Source organism: Brachyistius frenatus, unplaced genomic scaffold (assembly GCF_029030835.1).
Source record: "Brachyistius frenatus isolate BFR_SWC_R1_liver_20210118 unplaced genomic scaffold, ASM2903083v1 Contig_28, whole genome shotgun sequence".
Lineage (NCBI taxonomy): Eukaryota > Metazoa > Chordata > Actinopteri > Embiotocidae > Brachyistius > Brachyistius frenatus.
Genome location: NW_027210627.1, coordinates 3,222,548 through 3,244,364, shown reverse-complemented (window position 1 = coordinate 3,244,364; position 21,817 = coordinate 3,222,548). Strand labels below are relative to the sequence as shown.

General features: G+C 42.1%; 1 protein-coding gene across 1 annotated transcript in view; it reads right to left on the bottom strand.

Moving 5' to 3' along the window:
• The window catches only part of hdac4 (histone deacetylase 4), a 125,810-nt gene continuing 103,993 nt past the window's right edge, over positions 1–21,817 (bottom strand). The window contains exons 21-27 of the mRNA XM_069698901.1: positions 20,415–20,534; positions 20,215–20,312; positions 13,120–13,238; positions 12,211–12,344; positions 3,340–3,424; positions 3,104–3,245; positions 1–2,369 (exon numbers count right to left, since the gene is read on the bottom strand). Of these exons, the coding sequence (XP_069555002.1) occupies positions 2,330–2,369; positions 3,104–3,245; positions 3,340–3,424; positions 12,211–12,344; positions 13,120–13,238; positions 20,215–20,312; positions 20,415–20,534 (738 nt within the window). The 3' untranslated portion in view covers positions 1–2,329. The remainder of the gene's footprint in view (positions 2,370–3,103; positions 3,246–3,339; positions 3,425–12,210; positions 12,345–13,119; positions 13,239–20,214; positions 20,313–20,414; positions 20,535–21,817) is intronic.

Genomic DNA, 21,817 nt, shown 5'->3' with positions numbered 1-21,817 from the left:
AAAACATATTCAATGTAATGTCGGCTAAAAACAGAGTCTGAACCGTCACCTGTTGTGAAGTATGTCAGCTTTACGATGTAACAGAGAAACAGGGAGGAGAGCGTGGACAACATGTAAAAAAAAAAAAAAACACGATGGGAAAAGACATCTTAAAAAGTACAAAAATAAGTCACTAAAGAAACCGGAGAGAATACCCAAATGAGAGGGGCAAAGAGAATCCACAGAAGTAGTCATTGCGTGTGGCAGGAATACTCAGGACGTCGGTGTCCTATGTACAGTAAACAATGGTAAATACCACAGCAATGTTTCCTGTTCACTGAAATAATACATGATGAGCTTGGAGATGAAATAAAAGGTGGCAGAAGGTAGAAAACCAAACACAAGTTGGAACGATGGTTGCTACAGGAAGTGAGTCGGAAACTCACCCGTCACTGAGGCGGTTTCATCCGGCATGTTTTCAAACTTTATAGGATTATATCATTGTTTTACCTGCTAAATCATACAACTAAGCTGGTGGCAGGTGTGTGTTGCACAGTGTGACTATTTGGTCTGGCCTTGAAGCTGAATCATTTTGAATTATGGGATTAAATCCAAAATTCAGCTTCCAATTTGGAGTATTTTAAAGGTTTTACCTCTTATCTTCTCAAATATTCCGTTATGCCAAACTTTGATTGGAAAGGATTTAGATTTAATAAAACAACATTTAAAATCCAACTCTAACAGGGGGATTCAGAATCCAGAGGAGCGACTGATTGCAATACGTGCAACCTGTGACGGAGCTGGAAAAAAGATTAACATTTCAAATGATAAACGACTTTAAAAATATGTGTATACTCTTGAATATTTCTATTTTAAGACGAGCTTTGTCTTTCGCTGTGCATGAACGAGACAAGACGTACACACACCTGCTTCACAGCACCTGACATTTGGGGAGCAGATGTGCTAAAGATGTGAAACCAGCTGTGAGAGCCTGTGCAGCCCTGGGAACACCCCTCTGGAAAATCCCAGGTGGTACACTCCTTGTAACCACGGACACACATTTGTCTTAGAGAGGGTTGGTTGAACAAATTGGCTCTTATGAGATTAAATCTTTTCCAATCCTCAATAATCTGCAAAAATGAAGAGCGATTCTAATGTAGAAATTGTCACTGCTAAATTTTTGTTTTGTTTGTGGGATTGTGAGTGATTTGGCGCTACAGAGATGATAGTCCGTCATGCTTTGGCTTCATTACTATCTAAGTAGTGCGTAGAGTATGAAATGAAGTTGTGTTGCTCTATTAAAGTGCATGCTACTTAACTCTTCCCTTGATAAACAAGAATTGATGCGATTACTTAACGGTACAAATCCCACCATTAACCTTCGTTTAAATTGAGCCACCTCCAACTTGTGGCTGCGAACTACCTTCCAAGCTGAGACTGAAAATGAAGAGTAAATGCAAAGCTGGAGGGAGAGACAGTAGGCTGGTTGCAGGGAATTATAGGTAAACATGCCAAGGTCCTCCAGTCTATGTGCCAACAACATGCAGGCAGTGGATGTCTTGCCAGGATAGAAGTGTTTTTAAAGGAGTTAGGGGGGAAAAGAGGCCTCGTTCCCAAACTTTTTTTTTTTTTTTTTAAGGCAAAGCTCTTTTAAGTGGAGTTCAACACAGAAAATCCACCAGGTTTGGAAAAAAAAAAAAAAAAAAAAGGCACAAATGCACAGTCGTTTGCTGTCCAATCATTTTGGAATCCTGGAAAAAGCTGCTGACCTTCCTCATCTGTAATCTTCAACACTCTTGGGGGGGGGGGGAATTGCGGGAGATTTGTTTCTATCATTCAGATTCTTGAAAGAGCAGGAATCCATCCTTAGTGCAGAGTCACAATCACAATAGCTCTGGTTTTCTTGATAAAAGCGAGAAGATGAAGATAAAGCACAGTAAGAACAGAATAATATGAAAAGTAGACGACTGCAGATTGTCTCTTTGTGGTTCTGACTGGCGATCAGAAAGTCCAACTGTCTAGTGTTTACAAAAAGCACTGGCACTCGAGGTCGCCACTGTGGGACGGTTGAGACCATCCTCGCATATCCAAAGTCTTGAAGTGCAATGCAATGCAACACATGCATGCTGATTGCCCTGTGCACCGCTGATCAGTCAACGTATCGCTCATCTCCAATGGTCCATTTCCTTCGAGGGCCACTTTTTGTCAGCTTTTGTCTCCCGTGATAAGAATGCCATCTGGATATGGCAGAAGCGAGACACAGGACAGACATTTAAATTAAGACTGACAGGATGAGGACACGGTCAAAGATGAACACTGGTCTGAGTGGTCAAAGGCTTGGGATGTTTCTTTACATAAGAGCCTCCTCTTCCATGGGTTCTTCTTCAGATCTGGGAAGAATATAAAACCATAAACAAATTAGAAAAATTACATTCACTCTTGGCACCGTGACTGCATACTTCAAAGTATTATACATGTTATTAGAAAGCACCGAATTGGATACAACTAAAACCACTTAAACCATTTAACACTGTAAGTGAACACTCCATCATTATGTAATGATTTAAAAAAAAAAAAAAATGTTTTACTGTGTTGTGGCATCACATCACAACCCCACCAAATCTGTGTTTTTACTTCAGACATAATCAACATTTCTCCCCAGCTTGGTGCTGGGCAGGTAGCATCCAGTGGCTCAATCATAGCAAAAAAAAAGAGCTGCCTGCTGCAGCTGGAATTGAGGATGACGAGAGACTGAGCGCTACAGTTTGTAAAACCAAAAACAATGAGCTTAAGGAGACAAAGAGGCTGAAAGACGGGGCGTCACAGTTGCGCAGTAATTATCTGTCAGTATATAGTCAGTAAATAATAATAAAAAGTAATACAAATAAGAAAATGTTTTTGGAAAATATGGTCATTCGAGTTCAAATTGATACCTGTTGTTTAAAGACGCTGGAAGGTGTATTTCATTGCCTTTGGATAGAGATTGGGGTTCAACCTGGTTCGAGTCTTTGTGCTAAGCTAAGTGGCTTCTGTTTGTAGCGTCATATTTACCAACCCTCAGCAAGAAAGCAAATAACCATATATTAAGGTTCTTTAGTCACTGAGAACAGCTACAAACACAGACCTCTTTCCAATGTGCTTGTTGGCGACAGACAGTGAGGCCATGGCGGAGACAGTTTCAGCTTCCTCTGCGTCACGCTGGAGGGCTTCGCTCAACGAACAACCGAGTGTGGAGCCGGAGCGTTGCAGTGAGCGCCAGTGTTTACCTACAAAACAGAAGGACAGGGTACATGTCTAATAGGAACACTGATATGTAGAATGAGTATGGAGATGTAATATTTGTGTAAATAATCTACTCACTGTGGGCTTCAATTACTTTCTCCATAGAGTGCACAGCATTGGCGTTTGGTCTCTGTTGTAGCACCTCGTCAGGAATGGGGTCCAACTGAAACAAACAGAAAATAATCTGCGCTTTAATTTTTCTTACGAAAGAAAACAATGGTGCTGCACCTTTTTTTTAATTTATTATTATTTTTTTTTTACAGTATCAGCACCATACTTATTCGCTATCCACATCTTTGAGAGTATTTAAGATACTTGTGCTGAACTGTTCTAACTTGGCACTGGCATTGAACCTTTACCTAAAGGGAGCATCGGCGAAATGCATTAAATGTCTCAGGACATTATTTTAGATACACTGGATGTGGTCAGATATCTATTTTTCACGTGTGACTGACAGGTGTTCAGAAACGTTGCTCCAAAATCTCACTTGAACTAATGTGGTTCCCTCCTGGTTTAAAGGATCATTTTTTAATGTGGACCACAGCCCACTGGTGAGTCAAGCCAAGAGGTGGGGACGGAGTTTGAGCTGCTGACACAATAGAAAATAAGCCTGCAGATGCACACCTCCCCCCACGCACTGAGAGCTTTGCTATTCTTTGACACAAACTACAATGCGTGCTTTGTATTGCGTCCCACTCTGAGGACGCACACTAGTGTACACAGATGCCTACGCATGGAAATCGCCTGCCCACACAAACACATACATACATGCATGCACACACAAACGCACACTTCGGAGAGTACAGCAAAGCCCGTGAAACTCTCCAAGCCACAACTCAGAGGAAACAGCGCTATTCCCCAAAGTGCCTTCCCAACCCGGAATGATTCAATTTCCCCTTTGGCCGACTGCACATACGACACTTTCTCATCCCATTTTGTCAAACAGGCCCATTCAGCTCTCCACTCCACCACAGACAACATGCGTCCCTGCTCTGCTCAGTCATAACCCCTACCGAAATAGAGGACCGACTTAGAAACATGTGAAAGAGACACGGAGAGAAAGGAGAAAGAAAAAAAAAGGTTTGGCCTGAGATTTGGGAGTTGAGTGCCAGAGAAGAAGAGGAAAAAGTCATGGTCGCTTGGTCTCGCTTTGCCAAGGCTGGAAGTTTTCTTTTAATTAAAACAAATAGTGTGTGGGAGGGGTCCGCGGGGGCCGAGGGAAAAGGCAGTCTGGGGAGAGGGATACTTTAATCCTGCTGTGGCACGACAGGCTACATCATGCACTCAACAACGGACAGAGGTGCGTGCACACAGACGCACAGTTAGTGCACCAATATTTACATTGGATTGCGCTGTTTGACTGAAAGTCATCCAGAGCAATTTACAAAATTTCAAACAATAGAGGAGACTTAATGACCTCATTCGCTTGAAAGACATGACAGGCAATCTGCAGATCTTTTTTTTTTTTTTCTATGACTATATAGCAACCCATCAATAGCTCAACAATATATTTTTTACACACTGCAACAGTCAAAATAAAGAAACCTTTAAAGATCCACTCCAATCTTGTTATAATGTCCATGTGGTGTCATATCATAAGAAAAAATTAACAGTCAAAGCCATGGCTGAGCACTCCTACTTTGGAAGCGCAGTGTACCACTGACAGTCTCGAAAACATGGTTTTAAACAGCGATGGTGTTTTATGTCACATATCTTAAGAACCAATCGCAACAACTTGTGGGGTGGGGCTTTCCATATCATCGAGCCACCTCAAGCTGCGTAGGAGCGGCGGAGAGAAGGGTGGAGATAGAGGCGGGGTCAAGTATCATATAAAAGTGTAGAGTTACATCTAAGGCACTTTAAGGCATTTGGGGATCACTTTTCTTGGAAAAAAACTGTCTAAATATGTAATGTGATGAACAGATATGACCCTTTTGGGTTTCATCAATCCCAAGAGAAGGACTTTGCTTGTTTTTCTATCAACAAAAAGGGGTTAGTGGGGCCTAAAAGTGAGCAACACAACTTCTTGTAATTTAATATTCAAAATCTATAGTTTTCAGAAGACACCTGTCTGGTAACCATTCATTTGTTTCGATTGGTTTAAGCATCCAGTTTGATATCATATGATAGAGCACTTGCCTTTGTTTTTATACAGCATTAATAATAGCTGTTTTGAGAAACTGGAAGCACGCTTGTAAATTGTCCTTTTTAACTAAGATTACACCCGGACAAACCTTTGAGTTTTATGCTGTGTTCAAACCGACAATAGTGTTGAATCACAAAATGCAGCCAATTCATTCATGACTACTAAAGATCACAGTGAAACCACTTTAGTGCTGCCAATACTGAGGCCTTTGATAAAAAAATAAAAATAAAGGCAAGGTCTTGTGAAAGTAACCAGAAGATATTGACCAATCAGATACATGAAAGAGAACACTCCTGGTAGAGCACTTTCTTACGTAATACATCAGAGAGCTACACTCAAACACATCTGGGATCCTCCCAGCAATGGAGCTCATCTACTGGACAAAACTTTCAGTCCTTTTCAGACTGACACAGTAACGTATGGATCAACCCATGTCAGCAGGCCCTCCTTCACGACTTTCCTCTACAGCAGGGATGGATGCTGCCTGGCTTTGGTCAGCTGGTCTGGCTATCAGGAAGGGAAGTAAATTAATCTGATAGTACGGCCTACATTTATTTGCCAAAAAAAAGTAAGCGAGAAGCTTGAATGGTCGTTGGACGGACCATGTCATAGGAAACTCTGCTGTCCGACTGTGGCATAACATAACTTCAAATGGAGCCGAGAGGGAGACAGCGGTACTAATTCATCACTCATATCTCAAAATGTCCAAGTCTGGGGACTCAAATCAGCAATCTTTCAGTCAGACTTACTTCTCCAACCTCCAAGCTCTACCCACTGTCTGCCCACCACAACCCAGTCCCAGTCCTACTCAGCCCATACTAATCCAGCTTGCCTCAGCTCCCTGTCAAAGCAAGGTCAGGGGTTCTCTGGGGTTTCGTGGGGTTCACCTCAGAGCAGAGTTGGACAGGGGCAGCCTGTCAGCATGATTGACAGCTGGGCCTCACGCTTATAAACTTTAATGGCTCTTGTCAGGGTATTCCAGGGGCCCCCGCCCGGCAGGTGAAGCAAACACACATATGTGCGCACACACAAAGACATGCAAGTGCACTATGTATAATCATACATTTGTCCAACACATCATCCACGGTGACATTTCTGTTTATTTGAGTTTGTGGTCCTGGTCGTGCCCATACTTCTGCGTCTTGGTACCATCCGATGTCTAGCAGTCTTTTCATAGAGAGAGGGGGAGAGAAATGTCCTTTATGGACGGTTTGACTGATTTCTGAGGAAGTCTACTTCGCTGTGTGACACAGCCGCCCGAAGCAGAAGGTCCTGGCCAACAAAACCGAGACACCATGGAAAGCCATGAGCTGAGAGCGAGGAATGTGCCCCGCTAAAAAACATTCCTGAGGGAGGTTCAAACCAAAACAGAGGAAAGAGAAGGAATTCCACTTGTTCAGCAAAAGAAAAGTGCACAAGGCATCCATTGTTTACTGTTGTGTCCGTGTGCATGTGTTGGCAGTCACTAAAACCGGTTGATTATGTTATGCTAACTGAAAGAGGTAATGGTGTGTATTGTGCGAAGCAGGCGACCTTTTCGGAAAGAGGGTGTCGGTTTGCCTTGTAGTTGGGGGGCGGCGGGGAACAGCCGGACCCAAAGGGGGACAGGTGAAGTCGAGCGTCTTACAGTAACTGGAGTGCAAACGCACGGAATAACCTCACCGGCAGCTGGTAACAATTAGCATATTAGCCAGTTGTTTATCAAATAATTGCTAACAACCGTGGTTCGAAGTGGGCCCACATCTGTTTGCAAGCAATCATCAATTAGTCCCGAGTTCAGAGTTGACTAGTGCAGTCGCCAATGCATCATTCATGAGCTATTTAACTAGAGACACTTCACGATTACGCATTAGAGTGGTGGGGGTGAATAAAAGAGCCCGTAAAGTCCATTCAGCAATTTTCTTCCCCCTTGTTTCCCAGCTAATTTCAGCTGCTTTCAAAAGAAACCTAATGCTCATTATAGCACAGCAAAGTATCAACCTGCCAGTAAAAGCACAGCTATATTTCTCACACAAGTAAACAGTAAAACAAAAGTACGAGCTGCACAGGAGGGGAAGAGGATACAAACAACACCTTTAGGATGTTTTGGCTCCAATGTGGCGGCTGCCCAAATCTGCCTTTTTAGACTGCCACGTCATAAAAGCACGAATAATTTACCATATAGTTTCTTATTTTAAAAAGGTACAAGCATTTACACAGTCATTTCTATAAATGACTACATGTAAATATAAGACAAAGGAACTAGGTTTTGCCGTATTATTTCCATTCTACATAATTTTGATGAGTCGTCATGTTGCACATTTACAGGGGAGTTTTCAGTCGTTCCAAACCGGTAATACAAAGAACAAGACTTAATAACGGGGTCGACAGTATCAATCAAACCGTATTTAAAGCTACAGTAGATACTATAGTTTGATCGTAGATTTCTATTATGATGTATTGGGTTGAGGAAACCCCAGACAATACAAACCCTAGGGCAGTTTGAAGCAACACAAACAAAAGCACAGCTGACCAGCTAATCCAGCTGTGGTCTTATGACTGAGCCCACTCAGCCGACACACACACACACACACACACACACACACACACACACACACACACACACACACACACACACACACACACACACACACACACACACACACACACACACACACACACACACACACACACACACCCAGACAGCCTTGTTGTTTAGCTTGTTTGGTGATGCTACACAGCCCCTTTAGGCCTGATAGTACTGGCCTTAGGAGTTCTTAAGAATTGCTATTTGCAGGCCATTACCAGACTCTGACACTGAGTAAAGAACAAAACAAGAATACAGGCCTTTTTTCTTTCCGTCTCGCTCGGTCCCCCACTGACGTTTTCCAGCAACATTCCACGTCCATTACGGAGACCTTCGCTGAGATTATGATGAAAACACTTTCTTCTTGCGGTTTTGATCTAATCGGGGACATTTTAGCCATTTTTTCTTTCTTTCCTTTTGCTATCAGCTATTAAAGCTCCAAACAACTGAATGATCTGCCTTTGTTCAAACAGCTGACATCACTTGTAGCCAAAGAGCCAGCCGGCACAAGTGGTGAGAACTTGCGTCTATACTTAGTAAGTCGAAAACATTTGTGTTGTTCACCAGTCTATCAAAGGCATCCTGCTGATCCATCCATGCCAATATGGCTTTCTGTACAACTTTTTCTGATGTGCTGCTGTCATGATCGATTTTAATGGTTTTGGTTCAAGATTCTAAAAAATAAAACGTGTAGCCCAGAACACTTTTAATGTGAGAGCTGGAAATCTTTTCCAGAAGTCAACTTGGAACTATGAGAGTGACGCATGAGCTGAATGGTTAGAGTGCATACCACATGGGCTAAAACGACCTCAGCCTGTATTAATGGTCATCCCTTCACTCTCTACCCACATGTCCTGTCTATATCGTCTGTGCACCATGAAATAGAGGCCAAAATGCCCAAAAAACTAAATCTGACAATATGGTTGGTTTTTACATTCTAAAAATCATAATTCTGAACAAAAAATTACATTCACATTAGAAATCAATGAAAATATCAGATTTTCTTTTACAAGTCATGTATATTCAAAAAAAAGAATCTGTATATGATTAATATTATTCCTAGACTTTTAAGATCTGCCCTAGTACAGCACTCTGTACAGCTGCTTAATAACAATAGTTTCCTCCTTCCCGACTTCAAAAGATTGCACCGTTTCCTTTTATTATCTGATCCCGAGACCGAGGCTGACCCTGCTGGAAGAGGTGTGAGGGTAACCATTTTCAGATGTGTATCAGTGACGGGGCCCCGGGTGAGAGGGTGACAGGGTGAGAGGGGTGCCCTGCAGGCAGAAGCAATTGACGCCCCCCCCCCCCTGACTCCTGCCTATTTTCAAATTTTCAGCTCCCTGTGGCACCCATCCAGAGACCTCCTCCCAACCCCATGCTGAGCCCGGTGGACGGCGGGGCTGCTGAAACCTAAGAAGCAAAGCCCCCGGTCTGATTCATTATTTTTTCTGCAGGGCGGTGTTGTGAGTAACGAGAGCGTCCTTCGAACTGGAAGTCTCCGTGACAGCAAAAAGAATCCGCCCTGCTGAAGTGTCCTTGCATTCCTGAAGCCTTTCCAGATGTAATGTCGGTGTTATGCGCTGTGGCTTTGAGTCATTGGTGGGCACAGTGCAGGTAAACAGAGTTAAGTTATTAGATTAAGCCTCTGACTTCTGACAGGTTGGCGCATAGCAGTGCTTTCGTCTTAACAGGAAACATTTAAGAATTAATAGTGCTGCCATCATGATTCACAACACTTTAACTCAAGCCGCAGTCTGTCCAGCGTCACCTCAAAGTTTCTGCGAAGTTTGTCTGTCTCCAGTGGTCAGTGACTTGATGTTTTATAAGACAGTTAACTGGTGAGGTGCAGTGGCAGAATTTAATTGATGTGATCATATGCTATTGTTCTGTTTGTTTTGCTCTTGCTCCAAGATCCAAATGGAACAATGCCATGTGTGTTTTTTTTTCCAATTCCATAAACTCATTTATAGCTCGAGGGATCTGCAGGGCCGGAACGAGAAGCCTCAGGATGCAGAGATACAACCTTCAACATGGCTGATACGAATTCACCGCTCAACATTACGTGCTTATTGAACTGATTAGTTTTACTAGTACAGGCTTGGTTTGTTTTGAAGCTCAGACTGAAATATCATTATTTGTCTTACTTCATGAGTATTGGTGTTAGTCCCGAGACATTTGCCACCAACTGTATTTTGTTTGTACATCGTTACACCATATGATGACTACATGGAGTCAAACAAATAGTCCAACTTTATGTAGAGCTCTATGCATTAGTACTATTCTAAATGTCACAGCAGACATAGAGGATAATGTCTTTAGCAGGTGCAGAGAGCCATTCCAATGACAACCAACACTGTGTGGGTTGTGCTTGTGGCCAGGCCTGCAGCAACACTTGAGTGGACACTTTCGGGAAATAAATACACAAAATCTCAGTCTGGTTATTCACTCCTGATAAACTGTGTTTGGCACTCGTGGTGTTGATGCACTTAACTCTTAGTGTTCTGCCCTTATTTATCAGGCCATGACAGCTGTGTCTGCTCTCATCATTTGTTCATTATCTCTGGAAGGGTTCATTTGCAAATTGAAGGTGTAAGCCCTGTTGACAAATGTATGTAAACTAAAGGGCAAAAGTATATTTTTTTGTCCACCAGAGTATATAAAATAGGAATTTTGTCAGTTGCTCATGGACAGTTGCCAAAATCAGCTGTTGGGTATCTTTATAATTAAAGGAATGATATGCTCAACCACTATATACATATTATAAACTCCTTTCTACACAACAGTAGTCTTTTTTAGCAATAAATGAGATCTGACATATTTTGGACGAATAAGCAGCTAAAAGCTCTCCAGTCTCTGCACCAGCTTTGAGAAAAGAGTGGGTGGCAAAGAGAACCAACTACTCTGTTGTACGCTGTGAATCACAGAGCGCTGATGTTTGTTCAGTTTCATGGCTCAACCTACTCACTCCCACAATTAACCTCCTGCCTGGAAATCCTCTCCCTCCCGGGTGTGTGTGCATGCGTGCGTGCGTGCGTGCGTGCGTGTTCGTCAGTGTGGAGCGCACTGGTGTATTGACTTCTCACTCCCTGTCTTTGCGGTGGGGAAGATGAAGAGAACATGTAGAGTATATGGGACTGGCTTGGATAAAAAATATACTGTAGCTGAAACAATGTTGCTTACACATTGTCTAAGCCTGTCATATATTAATATTCCTACCTTTATTGTGTTTGGTATTTTGGCACCATTCATGTGAATGTATGAATGTATCATGTCAAATCTCAATGTTGCCTGAGATGTCAATATTTAAGGAATGAGGTGGAGTTTTACTGCATTGAAACATTTAGGAATTGCTATTTTTTGTATCATATTCATTTTCAAACTGAGGCAAATAACTTGTATCCACAAAAGCAGCCAAGGAGTAATAAAGGGGATTGATTTGAGGGAAGCTGCATCCTGAAATTTCATCTTTATATCACAAATAAAACAGAAGTTCTACAGCTGTCTGAAGTCCTTGAAATATATAAACATATAACTACACTAAAGAAGCTGTTAACGAAGTTTGTCCGCATGTTAATTTGAACAGATATCTATATCAACACACAATACTTCACATACCATATTGCTGATATGAAATCTGTACAATGAGAAAGATCCAACAGTAAAATGCCAATTTATGCTGCTGGATCCAATCAAACTAGGTTGTACTTGGGGAGTGTGCATGAAGATCCCATCTTGTGTTGTTAATACGTTTTTATCCTGAGTATGCCTTTTCTTTTGATTCCTCTACATTTGTATTTACTCAGTAATATGTAGTATATTCACGGAAATATCGACAAAGGTAAATTTGATTTGATACACTTTATTAATCCCCGAGGGGAAATTTCTTCACTGCAGCAGGGGGCTCTCAGGGGGGAGATGCTGCAGCAGGCTGCCACTAGCGCGGCGCCAGGTAACCCGACCTGAGGTGCATGTTTTTGGATGATGGGAGGAAGCCGGAGAACCCGGAGAGAACCCACGCAAGCACAGGGAGAACATGCAAACTCCGCACAGAAAGGCCCAGGACCGGATTCAAACCCGGAACCTTTTTTGCTGTGAGGTGACAGTGCTAACCACTGCACCACCGTGCCAGCTCCTTATTTAATTTTCGATGCCTTGCTCAGGAGTAGTTTGACAATAATTTCTGATGATTATTTTGACTGTAATGAATCCCTCCTTCTCTCAGCTCTCATCTTACCTCATTGCCAAGCAGAGCGGAGATGCAGGCTTCGGAGGCGTCGCATATGGCTGTGAGGTCGTGACCCCCCTCCAAGGCAAGCACCACCCGACCGCCTGCCAGACCCATCAGCTGCCTGGTCAGGTAGCCGAAGCCTGGACACACAGGAAATGACAGCAAAGAGAAGGCAGAGATAGAGAGGGAGGGAAGGAGGGAGGAACAGAGAAAAGAGCCGGAGAAAAAGAATGAAACGGAGGGAAAACTGGTATTCAGCCTCTGATTTCCTTTAACTTCCCTTTTGGATATTGATCAAAGAAAAAAGACAGAAAAAAGGGGTCTGGAACGTGGATGAAGGAAGGGTTGACTGCATCAGAGAGAGGAAAAAAGAAAGAGAGCGCACTGTGATTTACTGGGGGCCAAAAACTAAGCCCTAATATGAGCCAGGTTTAATTTTAATAAATGCGGCTTTGCGTTTAGTCTTGGTCACAGCCTTTGATGTTTTTCCTCTCAGGAGGAGGGGAGCTCTAATATATGCATTCAGCCATACTTTATTCTCCCCTAAATTCTACCCCATCCCCTCTTCCTGCAATCCTCTCTAAACCACCCATATCACCGCCTTTGACAACCAAGACCTCTGCTCTTATTTCAGATCTGCAGGACGGTTTTAGGAAAACTCTTTGCTGGCATGCCAAGGCCTCGATCTGAATACACAAGTCAGATGCACAGAATGCAGTCAGTCTTTCCTGATATCTGAAATTTGGTGTTGTATTGTACAATATACAACATGAGGGATGTTTGCAGAACGTGAGGGATATGCACGAAAATGTAAATGCATGATTAAGTTCTTGGGTATAAAAAAAACTGAGCCACAAGACATGTTTATAAAAAAAAAACAAAAAAAAAAACTTGTTGACTGTGATCATTACTTACATTTAGCTGTCAGTTTGTATCCTCCCAGGGGCGGGGCATGTCCGTCCACCGCATCAAAGCCAGAGGATACCAGAACCATGTCGGGGGCAAACTCATTAGCAATGGGCATGACCACCGTTCTACAGAAACCGAAAGAAAAAAAACCGACAACAACAAAACAATGTTTTTAAAGACTATAATACAATCTAAGACATTTAAGAGGTGTAGGAGAAGAGTTTTGCTTCCCATTTTTTATGTAGGCTTCATAACTAAGAATTTATATGAATATAAGTGCATGCATGCATTCGGTTTGGCTTGCTGTTAAAAATCCATTGTTCCTCAAAAGAATTAACAGCATGAAAAGTTTGGTGAAAAATGAGGTTACATTTTGTCCCACGAACTTGGAGAGCAGACCAACTAATTTTCCTGCCCAGTTGAATCCCATTTCTCATGCAGGCCTATCAAAATGTCACACGGCAGTTCATTAGCATTCTTGCCATAAGATATTCTTGAAGTGTCACATCTAATTAATAGGCTGGCTGAATAACAGGATCATTGGACTGCCAACACAACCAAAAGATGCATTTCTCAGAAATAAGTCAAATAAAGTATATACTCTGAGATAAGAAACTCAACTCACTGCTAGTACATTCAAAACCACCGAGTCTGATGAGCCAAGATTTCATGAAACCAATATTGGAAAATATTCCATGTGAATAGAAACATTTTGTTTTTCCCACTACTACATTTCCAGGACATGTAACTCTGTCAAAGGATGAGGAAGTCACAGCTGAACATACAGGGAGATTCAACAGGTACCTAAAAGGCACTAAAGGCAACAGTAGATGTATTTCAAGTGGTATTTCAAACAAGTACTCCACCATGATTCAGTTACATAAATCATAAACAAGCTAATTGCATAGTGAACCTGGTCACCTCTGGTGGCTAAAAAAAGGAGAAGTGGAACTTAAAAGGACTGCAATTAAAAAGAGATTCGCCATTAGTGTCCGTGTGATGTGTGTGGTATATTCTACACCCGTCTAGGGATGTTACATTTCAGTTCTGCTATGTATCAGTCACTGTTTCTTTTCTTTCTTTTTATGGCTCTTCTCTCCCTTTCATGGTTTTCAAAGAAAACATCCACCTAATGAGTTTGTATGTACAGTATGTGTGTGGCAGGGAAAATTACCACGTGTACTTTTTGAAGTGGAAAGTTTGGAAATGAGGAGGCAGCGATGAACTGCGTGGTCCTCAAGTAAAACGGGAAAGACGGAAGGACGGTTATAATTGCATGTGTGTACGTGTGTTAAGTATGGAGGATCATTCTAACACTGGGATGGGTGTGGTGAATGAGGGCTGTTTGTGTACAACCTCCATCTGACACACAACTGGTAAGGAGGGAAGGCTTGAGCGCAATGTGTCACGCACAGAAATCAAATCAACAGTGGGAAACTGTCTAAAGATTCACTGCGAGCTGCGGCTGGAAAATCCAGTCCGGTTTATATGGTAACCCCCGTTTGCAGAAAAGAATGTCAGTGTGTGTGTTTAATTTTAGGACAGTGTTGCACAGAAATATTCAATTAAATAAGATAGAATAGTTTGAATTCATTATCTTTATTTGGTGTTTTAGTGAGCTGGACATTACTTCTTTTTTTTAATAAAAAATTTAAAAAAAAAGAATCCAATCGCACAAAGGGTAATTTACACAATAATCAAACAACTAATTGGTGTCTGTAATGGTTTCTATAAATTATGAACCAGTACTAATCGATCACTGGGCTAGTCTACATCAATAGGAACACCCCACTACAAACTTAGTCAACTTTGTAGAAGTGTATCAAGTGTCATAGCTTTCTGGTTTAGAATAATTTAGGATGTCTCACTTAGTTCATAAATAGTTGGACTTCCCAAATGGCAAATCAAGTGTCTCTCTCTTTCTCTCTCTGACTCACTGTGGGTTCTTTTGGCTCTGCACAATAATTTTTTTTGGGGTCTGGGATATTTGGGCAAGTAGTGTTTTGGTGAGGTCTGCGAGTGATGGAGTACCACAGGGTTCCGTTGTAGGTCCCCTCTACTTTGCTGACCTCAGGAACACGGTGCTGGTTTGCCGGCTGTGGGCGAGCAGCGTGCCCTGAACTCCGTAGGCCACAGGTTTTTCCATCTCTCGCTCACCGCCAAATTATAACCCTGAGCTGTGCGCACCCCACCCCCCACCACAACACAACACTGGTACGTACACACAGCTGTCTGAGGGAAAGGGCGGGAGGTAGCTTTAGGAGGTTTTTGGGAGTCCCAGACAGCGAAAATACACAGAGTGTGTGCGTCACTGTGCGCTAGCGTGCATCTGGCATGGTTTCAGAAGGAAACGTCATGCAAAAGAAGATGAAAAATAGAGATGCAGAGAGGAAGAAGATGGAAGTACAAATGTGTCTGGAAAGAGAACATGGACATAATGAAGGAAAGCAGAGCATAAACAGTGGATGAATGAGGTGAAAAACATGACATACAGTAAGAATAATGTGTTTTTGATCCAACATTTCACGGACTTTGAGGCAGACAGGCGTCAACGACACAAACGAGAAGAAATAACAGATAACTATGGGTGAAAATAACAACCGGTGTGTTTAGGGAACTTAATATTGTTCTGATTTACAACACACACAGCCTTGGACCATTAATATTTGGGCTGTAAAAGACCCCACACTAAAGTGAGTCAGCCGCAGACGTTTATGTGGGCCGACACACAACGCAGAGGGTAACCTTGACCACCAAGGATACTCCAACCACCACAGGGCTCCTCCACCCCCTCCCCCAATCTTGAACACAGACAGAAACAGTCTTCTGGTCACTACGTTAAAACCTGCTGGTGTCATCAGTTACAGCCCCCCACCCCACCCCACCTAATACCCTGAAGTTTAAGGAAACGAAAAGCCGCAGCAATCAATTAGCAGACTGGCATGGAGGGAAGCGAGCGGTTTTGAGGACGACTAATTGTGCGTGAATCAGAGGGTATTTATGTGGAGATGAAAAAGACTCTTTTGTTAATTAAGGGAGGGAGAGTTTACGACTGAGCCGTAAGCTATGGGACGTTCTGAGCAAAGAGGGTCCAATCCTAACCACTGCCGACTCTCCTGGATAGATTTTTACTGCGAATAGAATTGTTTGTTGTTTCAACTTTTGTTTGGTAATGTTTGGTTTACCTAGCAACAGGTGGACATAAATCAGCTGAGAAGTAGTGGGTCTATGTCTGTATGTAAATCCAAAGGAATATTGTGTGGTTATTAAACTTCAGCACTTAATCATTGTTGTTTGTAATGTTGGGAGACTCTGAGAAATTTTAAAAAGAATGCTGAAAATCGATACAGCTGGGCTCAAACTCCAAAAACACTGGATCGTACACTTCCAATCTCCACAAGCCGAGATAAAGCCTATGACATCATTGAGGGTATTTTTCAATCTTACTCTTGGAGAAGATTTAAAATTCAACCTTTTTTCACTCGCATTCCCAATAGTGCATTAACAGATTTTCATGTGTAAAATCAATGGGGGACATAATTTTCAATGCCAGCATCTCTACCTCCACCCACACATATCTTTCCATGTCCTCTTAAAATCGACTGAATTTTACAGACTACAAACTTCACCGAGCACAACCTCATAAACAGACTTTTCATTTTCATTTGCTCTGCTCCAAATAATTTCTCCTGAGTGCTTTCAGCTTTTGGCACTTGTCACTCAACATGATTTCAACTATACACAAACGTGATCACACAGGTGAATACAGCAGCAAGTTTTGGTAGGAATATTTTTGAGCCATGAAAAACTTCCTCTCAGAACAACTCATCTTTGTGTAAATACTTTCGGCCATAATTTATCCTTTGCCAGATCTTGATTATGTCTTCAAATCCAACGTACTCCATATGGCGTCTAGGGAAAAGGGCTGAAATATGATACCGTGATGGACCACAAGATAAAAGAAATAGAGCATGTACGATGTTACATATGACACATTTTTTGTAAATTATGTATATAATCTAAAATACCATTTACTTCCACCAAATATGTTTCTTTTGTCATTTTTAAAGTCTTCAAATTTCATCTTCATCTATCCGATTATGGGTCTGGTGGGACTCAATCTGTAAAATATGGACTCTGTCCTTTAGTGGGAGGAGCACTTGTCAAACCAGCAAACAAACGGTTAAATTGCTTTCCCCCTTCGTTCATGAAAAACGTAGAGGAGAGAGAGAGAGAGAAAGAGAGAGAGAAAAACTCACACACGCACACTTACACTTCAAAGCCCTGTCATCTGGCGCTGTGGAGAGCTGGTTTGAATTAAATTTAATTCTCCTCTCTCGTCTTACCCAGTTCATGGCAAAAAAAGAGGGAGTGAGGCGGGTGGTGGAGAGAGAGAGACAGAGCGAGAGAGAGAGAGAGAGGGCGAGAGAGCGAGCGAGAGAGAGAGAGAGATGGTGCTTCTGGTTTTCATTAGGGCCAATTTTCTTATCTTTTTTCTCTGTGCTTTCTGAAGGCTAAGACTTGATCCCCTGCAAATGCAACGTGGCACAGGCCAGTGTTGGAATGGGAAGGTGCTGGCTGCAAGGCACGCATCCCCTCCCCGAGAATGAGAGGGAGGAAGGAGGGGACCACAACACACAGATAAACAATGAGACTGAAAGAGGGAGAGACAGTATATCAGGTAGCTGTACTTGTGTAAGCACACGGATGTAAAAGGTGTATGAGGGAGCATTCGCACAACTGTTCCACTGATTTTGTGCATGTTCATGCACCGTCATGTATATTTGAGCCGGGGCATTATGCGTTTCTTTAAGCTTGTGTAGGTACTTTGTACAAACACGAACTATGCATGCATATTCAATGTGTGTGTGTGTGTGTGTGTGTGTGTGTGTGTGTGTGTGTGTGTGTGTGTGTGTGTGTGTGTGTGTGTGTGTGTGTGTGTGTGTGTGTGTGTGTGTGTGTGTGTGTGTGTGTGTGTCAGATCAATGAGCTGCAGGAAAGGCTTGCTGGTGTCCTATGGGGCCTATAAATGGTCCAATACTGCTGAAGCCTCAGGGGATTAATGGCATTAAGATCTAAAGTAATAAAACCCAAACTGTCATTCTCCTTCACTTTATATGTGCAGAACTCTCCCATATTGTAAAGAAGGTTGATTTACGAACTCACAACTACATAAACAGCAAATACAAACACTGCATAAACCATAACAAAACTACTGTGCAATGCTGTACAGTATATATGGTTCCAGATGATGTTATTAAGGTTAGTTTAGCTTGTGCTTCCTCAATTTCCTTATTACTAACTATTTTAAAATGAAAAACAAGTATAATAATCTGTATTTTATTTCACTCCACTCTCTGCTATCAATTACTGTTTTTTTTTATAACCCCTGACAGAGTATACATATTAAAATGTAACTAGTCAGAAAAATAAGTTTGTTTGTTTTCTGTCTTTTGATTTCAGTCCAAACTAACACGCACACACAAGCACACTTTTAAATGTTCTACACAGCAGAAAGCTAAATGATATCATGATTTACTACTGTAATGGCTAACTCCTTTTTTATTTATTTTTTTAATACATTTTTATATTGAATTACATCAGCAATAATTGACTGATTTAAGAGACCTCTAATTGTTTAGCTTGACGTGCAATCCTTTCAACCACTGCTGTCAATGATAGAAGGCTCTGGTTTATGTTAACTCGCAATGCAGTCACTAAAATCCAAGAGTTGATTTGATGCTGTACACAGTCTTTAGCTTTCATATATGTGCTACTGGTCAGTGGTATTCCATTTCGGTGAATAATACTCTGCTTTTTGTATCAACATCGACGGAGCGAAACAGCATACTAACTTGTGTGTGCGGCACACTGCAGTAGGTTCTGGCTGCACTGATGGATTATAAATAATTTCTGTAGTATGATATACATTACATGGTTGTCATGGGTGCACATGCGTGAGAGAGCAATAAAAAAAAATAAAAAAAAGAGCACATAGGGGTTTCTGGGGTGCATTAACAGGCTACGGTGTGCTTCCGGGGGATTGCGTGCCGAAAGCTGTGATAAGACAGTGGCCTGTCGGTTAGATGTATCGGGGCCGAGGCCAGATGGACACACGACAGGAAAACATGGATTCATCTTCAAAGAGCGGTGGAACAAATCCAGGCCCTGCTCCTTTTCCAGCTGTACGAACCAAAAATGTGTAAGAGACATGTATCTGAGTGCATGCCTGTATGTGTGAGGGTGTGTGTGAGTGGTTATATATAGCTCCAGAGAGTGGACCTAATAGAAATCAGGTGAGGAATGAGGATGAGCCTCCTACCTGCTTTACAGCTCCCAATAGATAATTTGTTAAGCCATGCAGTGCAGACTCAAAAGGCTGTGACAGGAAGAATTAGGCTGCTGCCAATATTTTGAAAACCATTCCCTCTGATACACTGCCATGTCAGATAGTTAATGTAATAAAGGGACAACATTTACAGTACAACCACAATCATTAAGGCTTTGTTCAGACTGCAGGCAAATTGGATTCTTTTCTCAAATCTGATCTTTAGGACAGTCTGTCCGTACTGTTATTTGGAAGTGAACCGATCAGATTTGGTGTGTCCAGACTGATCCAGACATCCCCTATCTATCTGCATGGGTCGCTGTGGTAACAACGGCGACACGGTTTTCCGACACGGAAGCTGCCGACACAGAAGTGGCAGCAGACAGTTAGGTTTGGTTTCTGTCCGGGGAGTGTTGTTATCATTGTCCTCCGCAGTGTAAAAAATTTGCACTTTTTGACAGCGCTCTGTTGCGGTAGAATCGATTCTGATCACTCTGTCTGTCTGAAAATGACGTTGTCACCGTGTGTTGCGTTGCGAGTGACGCAAGAAATCCAATCTGAACCGCCAGAGCGTCCGGACTGAGACGCATCTGTAGTAATCTGATTGGAATCACATTTCAAACCACCTCCAAATGTGGTTTAGATCCGGATTGCAAAAATCTAATTTCATGTGATAATTTTGCCGTTCAGACTTTCACAAATCAATCTGGATATGACAATAATTGGATTTGGGCTGGAAGTCTGAACACAACCAAACTCTCTGTCTGCCTTACCTGAATGCAGCGAGATAGTCTACATCCCCCATGGGAGGCTCCAGTCCTCCAGTGAAGGCCATATTCACATTGAAGCCTACACCTGCTCCACTGCCTACCTACAATTCATAAACACACACGGCAGGGTTTGTCATGCATGAATTCCGACAATCAGGTCAGGATAAAAGCAGACAGAAAGACAGACTGGTAGCTCCTCCCACCTCATCAGGTGCTCCGCTGCCAGGGAAGAAGTTCCCGTCGTCGTAGCGATGCAGAGACAAGTAAAGGACACTGGGGTCAGTGTAGAAGGCCTGCTGGGTGCCGTTACCATGGTGAACATCCTGGAAACATTAAAAAGGGACAGGTTAAAGCAAAAATTATCATGGACTTTTCAACATTATTATCCTCTGACTATTATTTTTTGAAATGATATGGGTTTCTCAGAGACAGAGACATCAACCTCTGCACCTACACTTAGACCTAATGAATAAAAAGAGAGCGAGTGCACTATACTGCCATTCAGTGAGTCTGTATCTCAGCTGCAGCCTGTTGTGATGTCAAAAAAGGGATGGTCAGCAGGATTCAATAAAACACTCTAACTTCAATAGTCGCTCACTTTTGCCAACAACATGACATCAATTAAATTACCTCATTTTCTATATCCCAAGAATGCTTTAATACAGCGATCCTAAAAATGTCCGTTAGCTGGAGGCGAGCGGCCTGACAATGAGCTTGTTGCACTAAAAGTCGCCCTGTGACAGACAGAGAGGAAATGAAAAAGGCTCTTCAAAGGCTTTTGGGAGTGGCCACGACCAGCCGGGGATGCCACTGAAGAGCGGCGCTCCTGGACACGACAAAGGCTTCGTCATACGGTCTTATAAATTACTTTGTCTCCTCGGAAAAAAACAAAAAAAGGGACAGCATTTGACCTAAATAGCCTAGACAAGGGGGTCAGTTAGTGGCTGCTATGTTTATTACACCATTGCAAACATTTTAAAAGGACAGATAACATGATGATAAATTTGATATTCCAACAGCCTTATTTCTTGACAAGCTATTTATCTCTTTTTGATGGAAGTGCTGAAGAAGACGCAAAAAAACATTTATGGCTCAAGATGATGAAAAATCACAGGAAATGTAATGGGATCTACCTACTAGTGACTGGATTTTAATTATACCAGTTACCAACAGTTACTTTTTGAGTAAGAGAACAAGAAAGCATGTGGAGACAGCTGGACAGTCACTTAAGAGCCATTGTCTTAAGGGCAAAAATGTGTGACAAAAGAAAGGGCAAGATGAGACCATAAAAAATTTAAAAAAATCTAAAATAAGTTGTGGTAATGTCTTCGATTGGTTGAAAACAGATGACAATCCTCATCAGTTTATGAGTCATTTAGCTTTTTGTCAGTTAATTTTTTGACACCTCATGCAAGAAATTCTTATGAAAAAACCCTCCTCAGTAGCTCACCAGAAGTGATTCTTGGCTTGGAGGAAATACAATTTATGTCAAACTGAGAATATTCAGTGAGCTCAGAGAAACAGTTGGTCATACATCTATGCATAGGTGCATCCTCAGAATAGATGGTTGTGTAATAAAAAAAAAACTCTTTGGGTTTCCTGAAAC